This window comes from Lepus europaeus, chromosome 16 (genome assembly GCF_033115175.1).
Source record: "Lepus europaeus isolate LE1 chromosome 16, mLepTim1.pri, whole genome shotgun sequence".
Taxonomy (NCBI): domain Eukaryota; kingdom Metazoa; phylum Chordata; class Mammalia; order Lagomorpha; family Leporidae; genus Lepus; species Lepus europaeus.
In genome coordinates, this window is record NC_084842.1 from 50,965,149 (window position 1) to 50,981,744 (window position 16,596).

The window sequence follows — 16,596 nt, forward strand, 5'->3', positions numbered from 1 at the left end:
CTGAATGCACCCAACCTATCAGCATCGTACTGAGCAGCACAGCTCACTGTGGAGCATTGGCTGTTGCCCCTCTTGACCGTGGGGCTGACTGGGAGCTGTAGCTGCTGTCTCTACCCAGCCTTGTGAGAGAATTTGGTGCCATGTATCTCTAGCCAAGGAAAAAAAAATCCAAATCCACCCCCTTTGTTTTCTGCTGAATGTGCATTACTTTTGAACCATCCTAAAGCTGTAAAGGAAAATCCCAACTAGAACCAGCTGTTATCAGATCCCTTGAGTTTCCCATGATTGAATCCCTGCCACCCTTACCATCAGCGTGGGAACAAACCAAACACCAACAAACAGAAACAGAAGCCACATTTCAGCTCATGGAGTTTCTACAGGATGATATAGAAATATTATTAGCTTTGAATTTTTGAAGACATACCTGAGCAGGAGAAATAGCCAAATGCCTAACTCAATATATGAAAAGTTAACTTTTGAAATTTTATTGAAGGCTGTCTTTGCAAAACTTGTTACTATTTTGTGACTCTGGTGACTTTTTTCAGCTAATAGTAGGAAGTTACTGAGCAGTAATTTACATTGTATAAAGTTTGCTAGTTGAAAGCCTACAGTTCAGTAGGTTTTAGTAGGTTTGCAGAGTTGGGCCAACTGTCACCTTAATCTAATTTTAAGAACATTGTTGTCATCTCCAAAAGAAATGTTGGGCCCACTAGCAGTTACCCTGTGTTTCCCTTCACCAAGCCAGCCCAAGGCAACCAGTAATCTACTTTCTGCCTATATAGAATTGCCTATTCTGTATATTTCATGGAAATAGAATCACAATATGTGGTCTCTTTTGCCTGGTTTCTTTGATTCAACGTAATGTTTTTGATGTTCATCCATGCTGTAGATGTATAAGTATTACACTAACCTCTCCCGTCTTTTTAATCTTCATCACAAGTTTATTGAAATGATCAGGTAATATATAAGCAAAATGCGGAGAACTTGACACCCAGTAATTATATAATAACTTCTCCCTATTGCTGAGTCACTACTCAGAGCTTAGCAAGTGTTTGTGGAATGGTAAGGTTCTCAGGCTAGCATCCAAATCTACATATGCTAGGTGGTTAGACAGGGGATCAACCTCTCTCTTTGTAAATCCATAGGGTTATCTTAACATCTACCTGTTGTGTTAGAAAGTCAGGCTTCATCTATTAATGAAAACCAAGACGCAGCCTGGATATATACAAACTGAAGGCATAATGATATTTAGGAAAGCAGCTTACTGACAATATCACTAGGGATTCTGGACAATATAAATGCCCCAGAATATTTTTTTCCACAATGGACTTACTGAATATGTCCTTAGAAGTTGGTTTGTGGGACTGGTGTTGTGGTGTAGCAGGTAAAGCTGTTGCCTGTGATGCCAGCATTCCATATGGACACTGATTTGTGTCCCAGCTGCTCCACTTCCGATCCATCGCCCTGCTAATGTGCTTGGGAAAGCAGCAGAGGATAGCCCAAGTGCTTAGGCCCCTGCATCCATGTGGAAGACCTGGAAGAAACTATAGGCTCCTGGCTTTGGCTTGGCCCAGCCCCAGCTGTTACAGTCATTTGAAGAATGAACCAGTGGATGGAAGATCTCTGTCTCTGTCTCTCCCTCTCTTTCTGTAACTCTCCCTTTCAAATAAATAAATGAATATTTAAAAAAAAGAAGTTGATTTGTGGACTTGGAATAAGGAAAGAGTTCCTGGAGCAGATAAAAATTCTAAATTCAGGCAGCCTATTGGATAAAGTATCCAATTATTTTTATAATCAATTATATGGATTTTGTTTCTCCCATTTTGTTTATCACTCATTAGTTGATAGAATTTGGGTTGTTTCCACATTTTGACTTTTATAAATAATGCTGCTATGAACAGTTGGGTACAAGGTTTTGCATAAAAATGTTTTCATTTCTGTTGAGTATTTACCTAGGATTGGATTTTTCTGGGCCATAAGATAATTCTGTGTTGGACATTTGAGGAACTAATTCATGTCACTTTATCCCACAAGGAACTTTTTCAAGTCTGTCCTTTTTAAAAAAAAAAAAAAAAAAAGATTATGTATGTATGTATGAGAGAGAGAGAGTGAGAGAGAGCTTCCATCTGCTGGCTCATTCTCCAATGGCCACTCAGCTGGGGCTTGGCCAGGCTGAAGTCAGAAGCCTGGAACTCCATCCTGGTCTCTCATGTGAGTGGCAGGAACTTGTACTTGAGCCATCATCTGCTGCTTCCCAGGCACATTAGTAGGGAATTAGATCGGAAGTGGAGTAGCTGAGTTTCAACGGGCTCTTGAACATGGGATGCGGGTGTGCCAGGTGACAGCTTAACCCGCTGCACCACAAGGCTGGCCCCTCAAATCTCTTACCTGTTATTTTCTTTTGTGGTATTCACATTCCCTTATTTTTTTTCTTTTGTGTTCTTGTAGAAGTTTTATTTTTTACCACTGTCTCACTCCATTCAGCACACATGTAATCAGTACCTACTGTGTGTCAGGCACTAGTTCAGATTTTGGGGAGCCTGTGATGGATTTGATTGACCACCTGGGGGGAGACAGGTATTTTAAATGACTCTGAGATGTGCTATCATAAAGGGAATCAGAGTACCATGGGTAGAAAAAACACTTCCCATCTCTTGCTTAGTGTAGTAAGCAACCTACTAAAAGATTGGATTGACTTCACTGATGTTCAGTAATTTATATTTCCAGTGGTTAAGGTCTTGGAGCTGATTTTCGTGGTAAGACTGCTAACATTGAGGTGGATATTTGATACAGCAGTTAAGCTCATGCTTTGAATGCCTGTGTCCTATAAAGGAGAGCCTCTGGTTTGATTTCTTTTTCTGATTCTAGTTTCTTGCTGAGAGGCAGCAGGTGGTGGCTCCAGTAGTTGGGCTTCTGCCACCCAAGGTGGAGACCCAGATTGAGTTCCTGGCTACTGGCTGCAGGCTGGCCCAGCCCAGGCTGTTGCAGGCATTTGGGGAATGAATGAGCAGATGAGAGATCTCTTTCTGTGCCCCTCTGACTCTCTACCTTTCCAGTAAATAAAATAAACATAAGAAATTGTTAGAGTGCTAACATTGAGTTATAGCAGGTGAATAACTTTAGTTTTAAACAGACTAGTATAATTATCTTTTATATTTCAGCTCTCATACAGGAAGAACATGAAATAATAACTGTTGGAAGTCTTTTACGGGCCCGGTGCCGTGGCTCACTTAGCTAATCCTCTGCCTGTGGTGCCGGCATCCCATATGGGTGCTGGGTTCTAGTCTCGGCTGCTCCTCTTCCAGTCCAGCTCTCTGTTGTGGCAGGGAGCGGGGAGGGGCAGTGGTGGATGGCCCAAGTGCTTGGGCCCCTGCACCCGCATGGGAGACCAAGAGGAAGCACCTGGCTCCTGGTTTAGGATTGGCGTAGCTCCGGCCGTAGCGGCCATTTGGGGGGTGAACCAACGGAAGGAAGACCTCTCTCTCTCTCTCTCTCTCTGTCTAACTCTATCTGTCAAATAAAAGAAAAATAAAAATAAGAAGTCTTTTACATCCTTTCAAATATTTGAAAAGTGCAGAAGCTAGCATGGTGCCTGATAAATGCTATAGAATTTAAAACAAAATGCTGTAGTATTTAAAAGCAGGTAGCACAGTGTTGTCTGAGCACACAGAATATGAGCAGTGAATCGATAAGTGAATAGATTTGTAAGTGAGTTTGTACTTTAGTATTTGTCTTTGCAGGATGAGAAAAGAATGAGTACAACTGCAATACTGTCTTTGATTTCTAGGACTTGTCACCAGGCTGCGATACCCAGTTAGTACCAAGGGGAAGAACGCACCAACCACTGCAGGATTCAGCTACGGTAACTCTCATTTTGTAATTACATTGGCTAATTTTCCTGGAAAAGGAACCATTTTCAGGGGCAGGTGTTTAGTGCAATGGTTTAGATGCCCACATCCCATCTCAAAGTGCCTGAATTTGAATCCCAGCTCAACTCTGATTCCAGCTTCCTGCTAATCTACACCTAGGAGGTCGCAGGAGGTGGATCAAGTCCTTGGGCCCCTGCTACCCATATGGGATACCCAGATTAAATTTTGGGTTCCTAGCTTCAGCCTGACCCAGACCTGGCCTTTGGGGGCATTTAGGGAATGAACCTGCAGATAGAGGGTCTGTCTTTGTCTTTTTGCCTTTCAAATAAATAAAAAATTCAAAAATCTATTATCACTAAACAGATTTAGATATATAGAATTCTACACAGTGGAGCTGTTTGTATGAGTTTTCTAGTATGGGTTTTTAGATAGTTATTCTTTATAGCTGTTGTAACCTTTGGTTTTCTATTTTCATCCTTATTCATAATTCAGTAGGAAACATTCTGTCAGTGAAAAATAAGTGTTAACATGTGACATGAGAAGTAATTCAAAGCCTTCCTTGTTCTCACCCGGGCTTTGTTTTTTACTCACTAAAATGTAAGGGTGGAGGATTAGGGAAGCTTCCAACCTGGTGTTCTTTATTCAAGTTCATTTCTTTCCAACTTGGAACTGAAAAGCAAAGCAAAGCAAAACAAAACAAAAACAACAAACTGATCCCAGGAGGAAGAGTGGTAAATGCGGAAGTATTCGTGTTTTATGTAAAATCCTTAGCCTTCAGCTGTGTTAGTGGAAACGTCTCTTCTACTGCCTTCTCCTGCCTCCTTCAGGTCGCTTGGCTGGCATGGCCACAGTTTGGAAGGGCTGTGTTCCCTTTGCACTTGCTGACATCTGCCCCCTTTCTGTCTTGCAGAGAAGTGGGAGATTAACCCTTCAGAGCTGACCTTCATGCGGGAGCTGGGCAGTGGGCTCTTCGGAGTGGTGAGGCTTGGCAAGTGGCGAGCCCAGTACAAAGTAGCCATCAAAGCTATTAGGGAGGGCGCCATGTGTGAGGAGGACTTCATAGAAGAAGCTAAAGTGATGATGTAAGTCACGCGCAGCCCCTTGCCCTCCGTGCCCCTGGTGACTTGTGTTCTGTGGTACCTATGCGTGTGTGTGTGTGTGTGCCTTCCTTCCCAGGAAACTGACACACCCGAAGTTAGTCCAGCTTTACGGCGTTTGCACCCAGCAGAAACCCATCTACATCGTCACCGAGTTCATGGAGCGGGGCTGCCTTCTGAACTTCCTCCGGCAGAGACAAGGTCATTTCAGCAGAGACATGCTGCTGAGCATGTGTCAGGATGTGTGTGAAGGGATGGAGTACCTGGAGAGAAACAGCTTCATCCACAGAGACCTGGTAATCAGGACCCTCCCGTGTGCCCGTTCATTGGCTGAAGTGCTGTGCAGCATAGGGTCAGCTCTGTGTCAGGAGGCATTCATACCCCATGTTTGTATCCGTGTTTCACCATTGTATGTGTGGTTTTAAGGTTTATTTATTTGTTTGAAAGTCAGTGTTGCAGAGAGAGAGAGAGGTCTTCCATCTGCTGGTTTATTCCCCAAATGGCCCCAATGGCCGGGGCTGAGCCAATCCAAAGCCAGGAGCCAGGAGCTTCCTCCAGACCTCTCGTGTAGTCGCGGGAACCCAAGCACTTGTGCTATCCTCCACTGCCTGCTTTCCCAGGCCATAGCAGAGCTGGATCGGAAGTGGAGCAGCCAGGACTTGAACTGGCACCCATATGGGATGCTGGTACTGCAGGCGGCAGCTCTACCCACTACGCCGCAGCTTCGGCCCCTAGATAAGGTTCTAATAAATATTTCACAAATGTAAACTCATTTTGAGTCATTATAACAACCCTTGGAATAGATATTATGATTCTACAAATAGGATAAGATAACTGACCAGTGTCAAGTCAGTTGTGGATCCAGGATTTGAACCCAGGGAGTTTCACTCCAGAGTGTATACTGTAACTACTGTGCTGTGTCATATCTAGATTTAAAGTATAACAGGGAGCTGCGGACTTGGAGATGGAAGACTTGGTTTCCAACATGTGTTTTGGGACAGTTACATAGTCTTTCTGATACTCTGTTTCCATATCTGTAAATTATGGGTATGATACTTTTTTGCTCAAAAGATTGTTCTAAAGATCATATTGTATAGGGGCTAGTGCTGTGGCATAGCAGGTAAAGCCGCTGCCTGCAGTGCCAGCATCCTATATGGGCTCCAGTTCAAGTCGCAGCTGCTGCATTTCCGATCCAGCTCTCTGCTGGAGAGAAGCAGTACAAGATGACCCAGGTCCTTGGGCCCCTGCACCCACATGGGAAGACCTGGAGGGAGCTCTTGGCTCCTGGCTTCGGATTGGCACAGCTCCAGCCATTGCAGCCAATTGGGGAGTGAACTAGCGGATGGAAGACCTCTCTCTCTCTCTCTCTCTCTCTCTCTCTCTCTCTCTCTGCCTCTCCTTCTCTCTCTGTGTAACTTTGACTTTCAAATAAATAAATAAATAAACTGGGGCAATGGACTTTGTAAAACAGACCTGATAGTGTAACAGCCATTATTGTTAGCACTACATTGGCGATGACAAAGAACATGGCTTTGTCATGTGGAAATTTGTGAGCTAAGCATCTTCTTCCTTTTTGTACATATGAAACTGATAAAAGTTGAAGGTCCCCGTGAGTGTGGCAGACTACACCCGTCCACACAGACCATGTCTTGGTGAAAGCAATTTTTGATATAGTATGAATGGTAGGTTTGTGTTACTCTTTAAGGGAAGATTCATATCTTCCTCTCTGCTGGGGGAAATCTGTTGACTGTTGAGTCAGGGCCTGTGGAGTGTCTTCCAGGGCGGGTCGAGGTGGTCCAGGGAATGGGTGTTAACTCTCACTTTAGAGGAAACTCTTACAATGCACTCATCAGGAAAGAACCTCATGTAAGTGGCATTATCACATACAGAAAATAAAGTTCTGCATAACTGGGAAGAGAGATATGTATTTTTTTTAAGATTTATTTACGGCCGGTGCCGCGGCTCACTAGGCTGGCGCCGTAGCTCACTTGGCTAATCCACTTGCGGCACTGGCATCCTGGGTTCTAGTCCCAATTGGGGCGCTGGATTCTGTCCTGGTTGCTCCTCTTCCAGTCCAGCTCTCTGCTGTGGCCCGGGAGGGCAGTGGAGGATGGCCCAAGTGCTCCCATGCACCCCATGGGAGACCAGGAGAAGCACCTGGCTCCTGGCTTCGGATCGGCGCAGCGCACCAGCCGTAGCAATCACTTGGGGAGTGAACCAACGGAAAAAAGGAAGACCTTTCTCTCTGTCTCTCTCTCTCTCACTGTCTAACTCTGCCTGTCAAAAAAAAAAAAAAGATTTATTTACTTATTTGAGAGGCAGAGTTACAGAGAGAGAGAGAGGGAGAGACAGAGAGAGGTCTTCCATCTGCTAATTCACTCTCCAAATGGCCACAATAGCTGGAGGTGGGCCCATCTGAAGCCCTGAGCCAGGAGCTTCTTCTGGGTCTCCCACGCAGGTGCAGGGGCCCAAGCACTTGGGCCATCTTCCACAGCTTTCCCAGGCCATTAGCAGAGAGCTGGATTGGAAGTGGAACAGCTAGAACACGAATCAGTGCCCATATGGAATGCTGGTGCAGGAGGCAGAGACTTAACTTACTATGCCACAGCGCTGTCCCCAAAAGCTACATCTTGATCCATGGGTTTTGATATTAAAAATGTTTTCCTTCTGAGAAATACTGTCTTTTTAGAAAACTATCTTTCTTGAATCTTATAAAGCATGGCAAGAAAATATAGATTTAAAAATCCACAATTGGCCTGTGTCGTTTCTCATGTTATCATGTACTGGAAACATAGTAAATGATAAAACAGACTGTGTTTACACACAGCTGTTCTTTTCATTGTTTGTAGGTGAGATCGCCCAGTCACCGAGCAAAGCCATTGGGTAGGAGATTGGCTCCCCTTCAGTTTGATGGTTATGTGTCAGTAAGCAGTTGTCCTGGACTGAGGACATCAATGGTTGTTACTGGAATCTGAGAATCCCATAGTTTAATAAGAATAGGACTGGCGGGGGAAGGTGGCTTCACCTTTGTCTTCATGCTGTGTAGATAGGACTGTTGGTAAAGAAGGTGTAGTAACGCCTTCTTGCAGATGAGACTTAATTTTTTGAAGGTTTTTATTTAATGAATACAAATTTCATATGTGCAGTTTTAGGGATATAGTGTTTCTTCCCCTCATTCTCGCCCTCCCACCCCCACTCCCATCCTACCGCCTACTCCCTCTCCCATTCCATTTTCTATTAAGATTCGTTTTTGATTGACTTTATATACAGAAGACCAACTCTATTTCAACTATTTGCACCCACCCAGACACACAAAGTATAAAGTACAGTTTGAAGCCTAGTTTTACCGTTCATTCTCATAGTATAATACATTAAGGACAGAGATCCCACATGGGGAGCAAGTGCACAGGGACTCCTGTTGTTGATTTAACAACTGATACTTTTATTTATGACGTCAGTGATCACCCGAGGCTCTTGTCATGGCAGATGAGACTTCCTGATCTTTGTACCCACTCTTTCTAATGTGTGGGAGACTCTTCTGGGGGACCAGGGAGAGGGTAAAAGCAACATATCCGCCATCTGTACCCAGTGACTGAGTTAAAGTACATTTAATACAAACAGAACTTGTATTTTTCTACTTTTATTGTGCAACTTTTAAACTTATGTGCTGTCCTGTTTTCTAGGCTGCCAGGAATTGTCTAGTGAATGATGCGGGAGTTGTGAAAGTATCGGATTTTGGAATGGCCAGGTATGGCTGAGTATATGTGGTTTTAGGTGATGTTCACGTTGTTCTGTAGAATTAATAAGTATGGGAATAACCTGCACTGATGATGCAGATAGCAAATATTGTTAACAATTCTGAGATAAATGTATTAAAATTAAAGTATACATTCTGATCTAATACTTCTCTCCACTAGGTGGTAGTATAGCTTGTTAAATACACTACTTTTGTCTGTGTGCGAGTTAGAGTTCTAGAATCTTTTGTTTTCACAGAAACATGTTTGATGGTAAAGTTCTTAGACTATCAATGCCTGCATTGCTTTTATTCCTTGAATCTTTCTAATATTGATAGAGTGTTAGGAAAGATCTTTTAAAAAGTTCAAGTTTTAAAAAGAATTTTTAAAAAGTTCACAGAAAAATGGAACTAAAAGATAAAATTCGGGGCTGGCATTGTGACATAGCCAGTTAAGCTACTGCCTACAATGTGACATCCCATATGGGTGCCCCTTTGAGTCCCGACTGAGTCCCAGCTGCTCCACTTCTGATCTAGTTCCCTGCTGATGTGCCTGGGAAAACAGCAGAAGATAGCCCAGTGCTTGGGCCCTGCCACCCAGGTGGGAGACCTGGGAGAAGCTCTGGCTTCTGGCTTCAGCCTGGCCCAGCCCTTGCTGTTAAGGCCATTTGGGGAGTGAACCAGTGCATGGAAGATCTCTCTTTCTGTCTCTTCCTCTTTCTCTGCAACTCTGCCTTTCAAATAAATAAACAAATCTTTAAAAGAATATATAAAGTTTAGTGCAAAAAAATTTGAAATCCACACATATGAGCATGCATAAAAAGCTCATGGAAAATACACATTTTGAAAAGCTATACATGATTTCAAAGTTTTTTTGGACTAAAATAAACTTAAATTATTTATATGTACGCAGAGAGAGAGATACACACAGAGACACACACACAGAGAGAGAACACTCCTATCTACTCGTTTACTCTTTAAATATTTGCAATGGCTAGGAGAGCTGAAACCAGGATCCAGGAACTCAGTCAAGGTTTCCTGTTTAGGTGGTAGAGACCCAGTTGCTTGAGACATCACTGCTGCCCCCCAGGGTCCACATTAGTAGGAAGATAGCCAGGAGCCAGAACAGGGATACACCTGTGGTGTGTCTGGTGGGAGGAAGACCTGATGCAATGCAGGTATTTGAATGGGGCTAAAAGGCAGGAAGGAGCCAAATAGGTGCAATCTGGGGATAAAATACTCCGAGGGGAAGAAAAGTGCAAAGCTTGCAGTCGGGAACCAGATCGACCTGCTCAAGAAACCGTAAGAGGGCCAGGGCAGCTGGCTCAGGCAGAGCCAAGGTTAGCACCTAAAGAAACTCGGGGCTGGTACTGATGGAAATGGGACCAGAACTTCTGACTTTGAGTATTAATTCCCCAGCGCTCTTTATGTACTTTCCGTAGAGATATCCCGGATCAGACAGGCGGTCCTGTGCTTTCTTAAGCTCAGTCTTCATATCCTTGGCCTTTGGAAAAGCTGTGCTCTGGTCAGCTGCTCTGAAATATTGCACACACTCAGTTCAGACTGCTCTGCTCGGGCTGACAGCCCCTGGTGGCCTTGTCTGCCAGCTGCTGAATCACCATCTTGTATAGCACGAGAGATTTGTGCAATTATTTGACCATTTTCTCCCGACCGCTTTTAGAAATTATATGTCCACATAACACGTGCCTATGTTCCTCTTGTAAATGTGCCCCGGACACATTGCAGATGGGGCTGACGTGGCTCGTTTACCACCTCTTGAGAAGGATTCCCAGAGGTAGCCAGAGTTACGGGTTTCTGCGTGTCCTTCCGGGGGACTTCGAGTTACACTCTGATTGCATGGTGAGGGCATGTGAGCGTGGCGACGTCGTGGTGTCTTGCCATCCTTGCACATGTCGTTGTATCTTTTTTTTTTTTTTTTTGCATTTGCATCTTCCATATGCTGTAGTTTCAACTGTACTGGGGCTAAAAGCATGTGTGTCTCTGGCTACTTCACACCGTCCACTTTAGAGATTGTCTGCTTTAGATCTTTCACATATGGGGCCTTTGGGTTGAATTTTGTTTAAAGAACAAAATTGCTTGCCAGAAAGTTGGCAAACTGTTTTATTGTATCCTGCCTTGATTGCCCTAAGAAAAGGAAAGGTGACTAGGAAATGAAAGTGCGGATGGTGAAATGATGACGTACGCTCCGTGTGCTGGAGTTTAGCTGAGGAAGGGGAAATCAGCAGGTGTGGCCATGGAGGTGAATCCTCAGCTTCCACTGGCTGTTTCCTGAGCTTCAGTCAACTGTGGCTTTGAGTGCAAGGCGGGGGCGGGAGGATGGAAAGAACTTGAACAAAATGCAGATGGTGCTTCAGAGGGGTAAACCTGTGATGTGTCTTACGCCAGGTATGTTCTGGATGATCAGTACACAAGTTCTTCCGGTGCTAAGTTTCCTGTGAAGTGGTGTCCACCTGAAGTGTTTAATTATAGCCGCTTCAGCAGCAAATCGGACGTTTGGTCCTTTGGTAAGCTCCCCGGCCCGTGTGTCCTCAGCTCTGCTCCGTGGAGGAAGCACGCGCAGCATTTGAAAAATCCTTTTCTTTTTCCAGGTGTGTTAATGTGGGAAGTGTTCACCGAAGGCAGGATGCCCTTTGAAAAAAACACCAATTATGAAGTGGTAACCATGGTTACCCGTGGCCACCGACTCTTCCGGCCAAAGCTGGCATCCAAATACATCTATGACATGATGCTGAGATGTTGGCAGGAGGTATGGGTGTTTCTTTGTGCTTTCTGTTTGGATCTGAGGCACTCAAGGGTTGGGCTTGCTGGGTAGCTAATGAGCAGTCCTTCAAGACCAGGTGAGGTGCTGCATGTTTTATAGGAAGGTACCCTTCTCAGCCAAGTTCTGCATAGTGGGAGGAAGACCATAAAGAAATGGAACATGCTAACAGTGACTTACCAAATTCAGGCTGCTGCCTCCCTCCAAGTGGGAATCTGCTCCCACAGTTGTCTGAGCCAGGGATTCGGGGAGTAAGCCTAGAGAAGTTGCTCTCCTCCTCTGAACCTGTGCGATTGAAGTATTACTCTTTATTATTATTTTTTTCACCCCCCAAATGGCCGCCATGGCCGGTGCGCTGCACTGATCTGAAGCCAGGAGCCAGGTGCTTCTTCCTGGTCTCCCATGCGAGTGCAGGGCCCAAGCACTTGGGCTATCCTCCACTGCCTTCCCGGGCCACAGCAGAGAGCTGGACTGGAAGAGGAGCAACCGGGACAGAACCAGTGCCCCAACCGGGACTAGAACGCGGGGTGCCGGCGCCACAGGCTGAGGATTAGCCTAGTGAGCCGTGGTGCGGCCCTCTTTATTATTTTTTTAAGATTTTATTTTATTTATTTGAAGGACAGAGTTATACAGAGAGAGCTAGCGACAGAGAGGTCTTCCATCCACTGGTTCACTCCCCAGATGGCTGCAACGGCCGGAGCTGTGCCGGCCCAAAGCCAGGAGCCAGGAGCTTCTTCTAGGTCTCCCATGTTGGTGCAGGGGCCCAAGGACTTGGGCCATCTTCTGCTTTCCCAGGCCACAGAAGAGAGCTGGATCTGAAGAGGAGCAGCCGGGACTAGAACTGGTGCCCATAAGGGATGCCGGCGCTTCAGGCCAGGGCGTTAACCTCTTGTGCCACAGCGCCGGCCCACTCTTTATTATTTATTTGGCAGGCAGAGAGAGAGAGAGAGACAGAGAGACAGAGAAAGAGAGAGACAGAGAGACAAAGAAAGATATCTCCCATCTACTGGTTCCCTCTTCAAATGCCCGCAATAGCCACGGCTGGGTTAGGTTGAAGCCAGACACCTAGAACTTAATCCAGGGCTCCCCCATGGATGGCAGGGGCCTAAGTACTTGAGCCGTCATCTGCTGCCTCCCAGGGTGCACACTGTCAGGGAGCTGGAATCGGAAGCAGAGGTGAGGCCTGCACCTGGGCTCTTCCATGTGGGATGTGGACGTCCCAACTGGTGGCTTAGCCGCTGCACCAAATGCCTCGCCCTGGAGTATTAGTCTTTTAGCAGAGAGAGTTCCTTTCTCTGGACTTCAAGGTCCTCAGGTAGCCTTCCTCAGAGTCTTTGGAGGTTCTGAAATGTCACCTAAAAGAAGAGATTAGATACAAAATGACTTTGGAAAGAAAATAACATTAGCTCGTTAGGTCGTGTGCACTGTGTACTAGGTACTATACCAAGGGCTTTAGATTTTGTTCTCAAAATAACCCTTTGAGGTCAGGACCGGTGGCCCAGTGGTTTAAGCTGCCCCTGGGGATGTTCCGGCTGCTCTGCTTCCGATTTAGCTCCTTGTTAATGCACCTAGGATGGCAGCAAATGATGGCTCGAGGACTGGCGTCCCAGCCATCCACATAGGAGCCCCAGGTGGGGTTCCTGGATCCTTGCTGCAGCCTGGCCCAGCCCCAACTGTTGGCAGCCATGAGGGGAGTGGACCAGCAGACGGAAGATCTCTTTCTCTCTCTTTCTGTCACTCCCTTTCTCTCTCTTTGTAGCTCTGCATTTCAAGTAAGTAAATAAATCACTCTTAAACACACACACACACACACACTTTGAGGTGTAGGTACTGTTCCTGTGACTGCTGGAGATGAGAAGACTGACACTCATGAGGTTGATGCGTGCCCAAGGCCAGTCAGTGGCAGAGCTGCAGGGGCCATCAGATGCCCAAACCCCAGCTCTCAGCCCCCCGCTGCGCAGTGAGTGGCATGGGCAGAGACTTTCTGGGCAGGAAGTGGTACTAGGTGGAGAGAGAACTGGGGGGGCAGGGGTAAGGAGGTGGTTACAAAGACGGCGTGTGCACCGGAGGACCGAGATGGGTCTGATTTTGCAGAGAGCAAGCACATGGGAGGGTTTTTGTGGGAAATGAAATTGAGTAACAAGGGGATGGGGGAGGGTCAGGTTACCCAGGGCTCTGCAAGCCTTGATCTTGCATGCACTGAGAAGTCCTGTTAGGTTCCAGAACAGGGGCATGAAGACAGTGCCTGAGAGAGGTTAGTCTAGAGGTGGACGTGCTGGCTAGAGAGGCAGAGATAGCCCTGGTTAGAGATAGATGCCCGCATGTTCCAGTCCCAAAGCACCAAACACCTCTCTGAGTAGGGTGTGCTGCACGAGTTTGAGCAATGAGAAATTTTCTTTGGACTGGATTGTGGACCCACCGTTCTCTTTGACTTTTAATTGTAGAAACCAGAAGGAAGGCCTTCCTTTGAAGAACTGCTGCGCGCCATAGACGAACTAGTCGAATGTGAAGAAAGCTTTGGAAGATAGCGGCACTGGGACCCGTGGCGCCCAGACTCAAAGCACAGGAGGAAGCGTCCTGAGTGGCCAGCCTTCCTTAGCACCTGGCGTGCCGATTATCTGACTTAGAAGTGGAAACACCTAAAGCGTGTGCTTCAAGACCAACCCTAGCTCGGAGACGGGATCTTCCGGATCGCAGAAACGCTGTGTAGAGCGAGATGAACAGCAGTCACTTCTCTTCACTGCTCAGGTGCTCGAGTGCTGACTGTGGGCTGGGCACCGTGCCCAGGCCACAGGTTTGCCTCTTGGAGGGGTGCACGTGGGACCGTGCTAGCTGGTGCCACAGGAGGCCAGAGTGTGTGGGAAGGGGAAGGTATTAGACCCATATTCCCGCAACTCCTTTCTTCCCTTCGACTTTCCAGAAAGCTGGGCCCATGGCGTAGTCTAGAACTGGGTTCTAGGTGAATCAGGAGCCTGCCTTGGATAGGTGCCATCTTTTATTTCGAAAACATCTGTTTTCAAGACTGCTATTAAAAATATTTCTATGCTGTATATATTGTAAATATATATAATATATAAAGTTATATATTTATAAGAAAAATGAGTTGTCTTCTAATCAAAGCTTTTAATTCTGTTATACATGAGCTGAGTGTCTTAGGACTAAAGACTGTGCCTTACGGGTATCAATTCCTTTTCCCCTGGGGATCAAATATTCTTTATTGAAGAGAAAAACGTCTGGACCCTCCTGTTGCTATTGCCACATACACACACACTCAGGTAGACGTGTCTCGGGGTGCCTGTCCAGGTTCACCTCCAGACGGGCCCCGGGAACGGGCTCTGTGAACCCACTCGTGTTGTCCGTAGCTAACTGGAATCACGTGGAGTAAATCAGCTCCTTGGTTTAAAGAAGCTGCCCAGGGCACCTGTGCTGATTGGAAGTGCTGGGCTCTGGAGCAGGCCGGGCAGCCACAGGAGGGCCCGGCAAATGCTCACGCTGTGGCCGGGAGTCCTGGCAACTGCCCAGGGAAACGGAGCGACGGGGCTCCGAGCTGCCTCCCAGATGTGTTTCGGGAGCCCTGGGCGGACCTGGGCACCAGGACCGGGGAGACTGTGACAGCCTCGAGATAGCCCCTGCCCTCCAGCATGCTGGTGGGTGCTGGTGTGGGTGTCCCACCCTCACCACCTCCGACTGAGACGCCAGCTGAGGTGGAGCTGCAGGGAAGATAAACCTGCCTCGGTCACGGACAGACGGCCGAGACCACTGCTGGCCCCACCTGTTGCTCCTGGCATTCATGGTGGGGTGGAGAGGCGTGGAAAACACGGAGCCTTTCCTCAGGGGTTCCACGCCCTCGGGGGCTGCTTGGGTGAACCCCAGGCCTGCTCAGAGCAGCACCTCGTCTCTGACCCTGCAGAAGCCTCTCTCTCCATCTGGAGTCCGGATGCCAGGCAGTCTGTCTGCTGAAGGTAGCGTCCATTCTTTCCTGTGCCTTCCGCAGTGGGAATGGTGTTTATCCTGAGTCTGCCCCGGTGGCCACGTTCCTGCTCATCCACCCATCTGACTTCCCGTCATGACGTCGTGGACGCTTTTGCACTGGCGAGGAGCTCATTCAAGGGGTTGGTCCCACTGTCCCTGCTGTCCCTGGTGTGCCCTCCTCCCTCCGTCCCCCTCCCATCCCTCTATCCTGTCCCTGCCTTTGCTCCTTGAGGAGCCGCGAATTTTGGCCTGAGGAAGGAGAAGGTCAAGGTCGTACCCCAACAGTCACACACACCTTTGAGGGGGACCCCCAAAGAGTCAACACCTGGCCACATTGGGAAATGTTTTCTTCAAAAATCATCAGATGTTTTGCACTGAAACCTAACGTTTTCTATATGAAAGCACAGCTAAGGAGAAAGGTAAGGGCAAGGCCAGAGGTGTCCCCGCCGGAGGTGCCGGCAGAGCGGCGGCGGCAGCGTCCTCGCTGTGGTTCCACCGGTGAGTTTTTGGTTACAGTTTCCACTGTGATGAAGCGAAGCGCCCCGGTGTGGTCTGCAGTGTGGCTATGGATGTCAGCCCTGTGAGGAGTAGAAATGAAGGTCCTGGCGGCCCCTACCCAGTGAGAGGACAGAACATTGTGGGCTGCACGTTCCCAAAGCTACATCTGTTTCCCCCAGGAACCGCGGCCTCGGGCCCGTCCCTCTTCCTATCAGTGCCTTTATGTGAGAGGGCGGTTTGAGTTGATGATTCTTAAGACCCCTTTGACCACAGTTTGGGGGTTCCTTGGCGATGTTTCCTGGGGCCACTCAGGTCTGGGCCCGAGGAGCTGAGAGAAGCCCTTCAGAGATGTGGGTGCAGACGAGTGCGCTTTCGATGTAGGCCATCACGTTGTCATTCACACGCCCGTCTGAGGTTTTGAGAACAGGAAAATAGGTGGGGTTAACTGTGTCTGTGAGAAACGTCCTGGTGAGCTATGATTTCGGTTCAAAGCCGTGCCTCTGTGTGTGGGGCACAGCTGAAGAACCGAAGACGGTTTTGTTTACCCCTGCCGAGCTGCAGCCATGATTCTGTCCACCTGTGAGTACCGTGAGCCTCGTCCCCTCTCTCTCTCTCCCTCTCGGCTTGTTCTGGGCGTGTGACTTTACT

At 47.3% G+C, this 16,596-nt stretch overlaps 1 protein-coding gene across 1 annotated transcript in view; it reads left to right on the forward strand.

The window, feature by feature from the left end:
• TEC (tec protein tyrosine kinase) overlaps window positions 1–14,520 on the forward strand; it is a 113,862-nt gene extending 99,342 nt beyond the window's left edge. The window contains exons 12-18 of the mRNA XM_062212703.1: window positions 3,788–3,862; window positions 4,780–4,951; window positions 5,046–5,262; window positions 8,650–8,714; window positions 11,106–11,224; window positions 11,309–11,466; window positions 13,923–14,520. Of these exons, the coding sequence (XP_062068687.1) occupies window positions 3,788–3,862; window positions 4,780–4,951; window positions 5,046–5,262; window positions 8,650–8,714; window positions 11,106–11,224; window positions 11,309–11,466; window positions 13,923–14,006 (890 nt within the window). The 3' untranslated portion in view covers window positions 14,007–14,520. The remainder of the gene's footprint in view (window positions 1–3,787; window positions 3,863–4,779; window positions 4,952–5,045; window positions 5,263–8,649; window positions 8,715–11,105; window positions 11,225–11,308; window positions 11,467–13,922) is intronic.
• The last annotated feature ends 2,076 nt before the right edge of the window (window positions 14,521–16,596 follow it).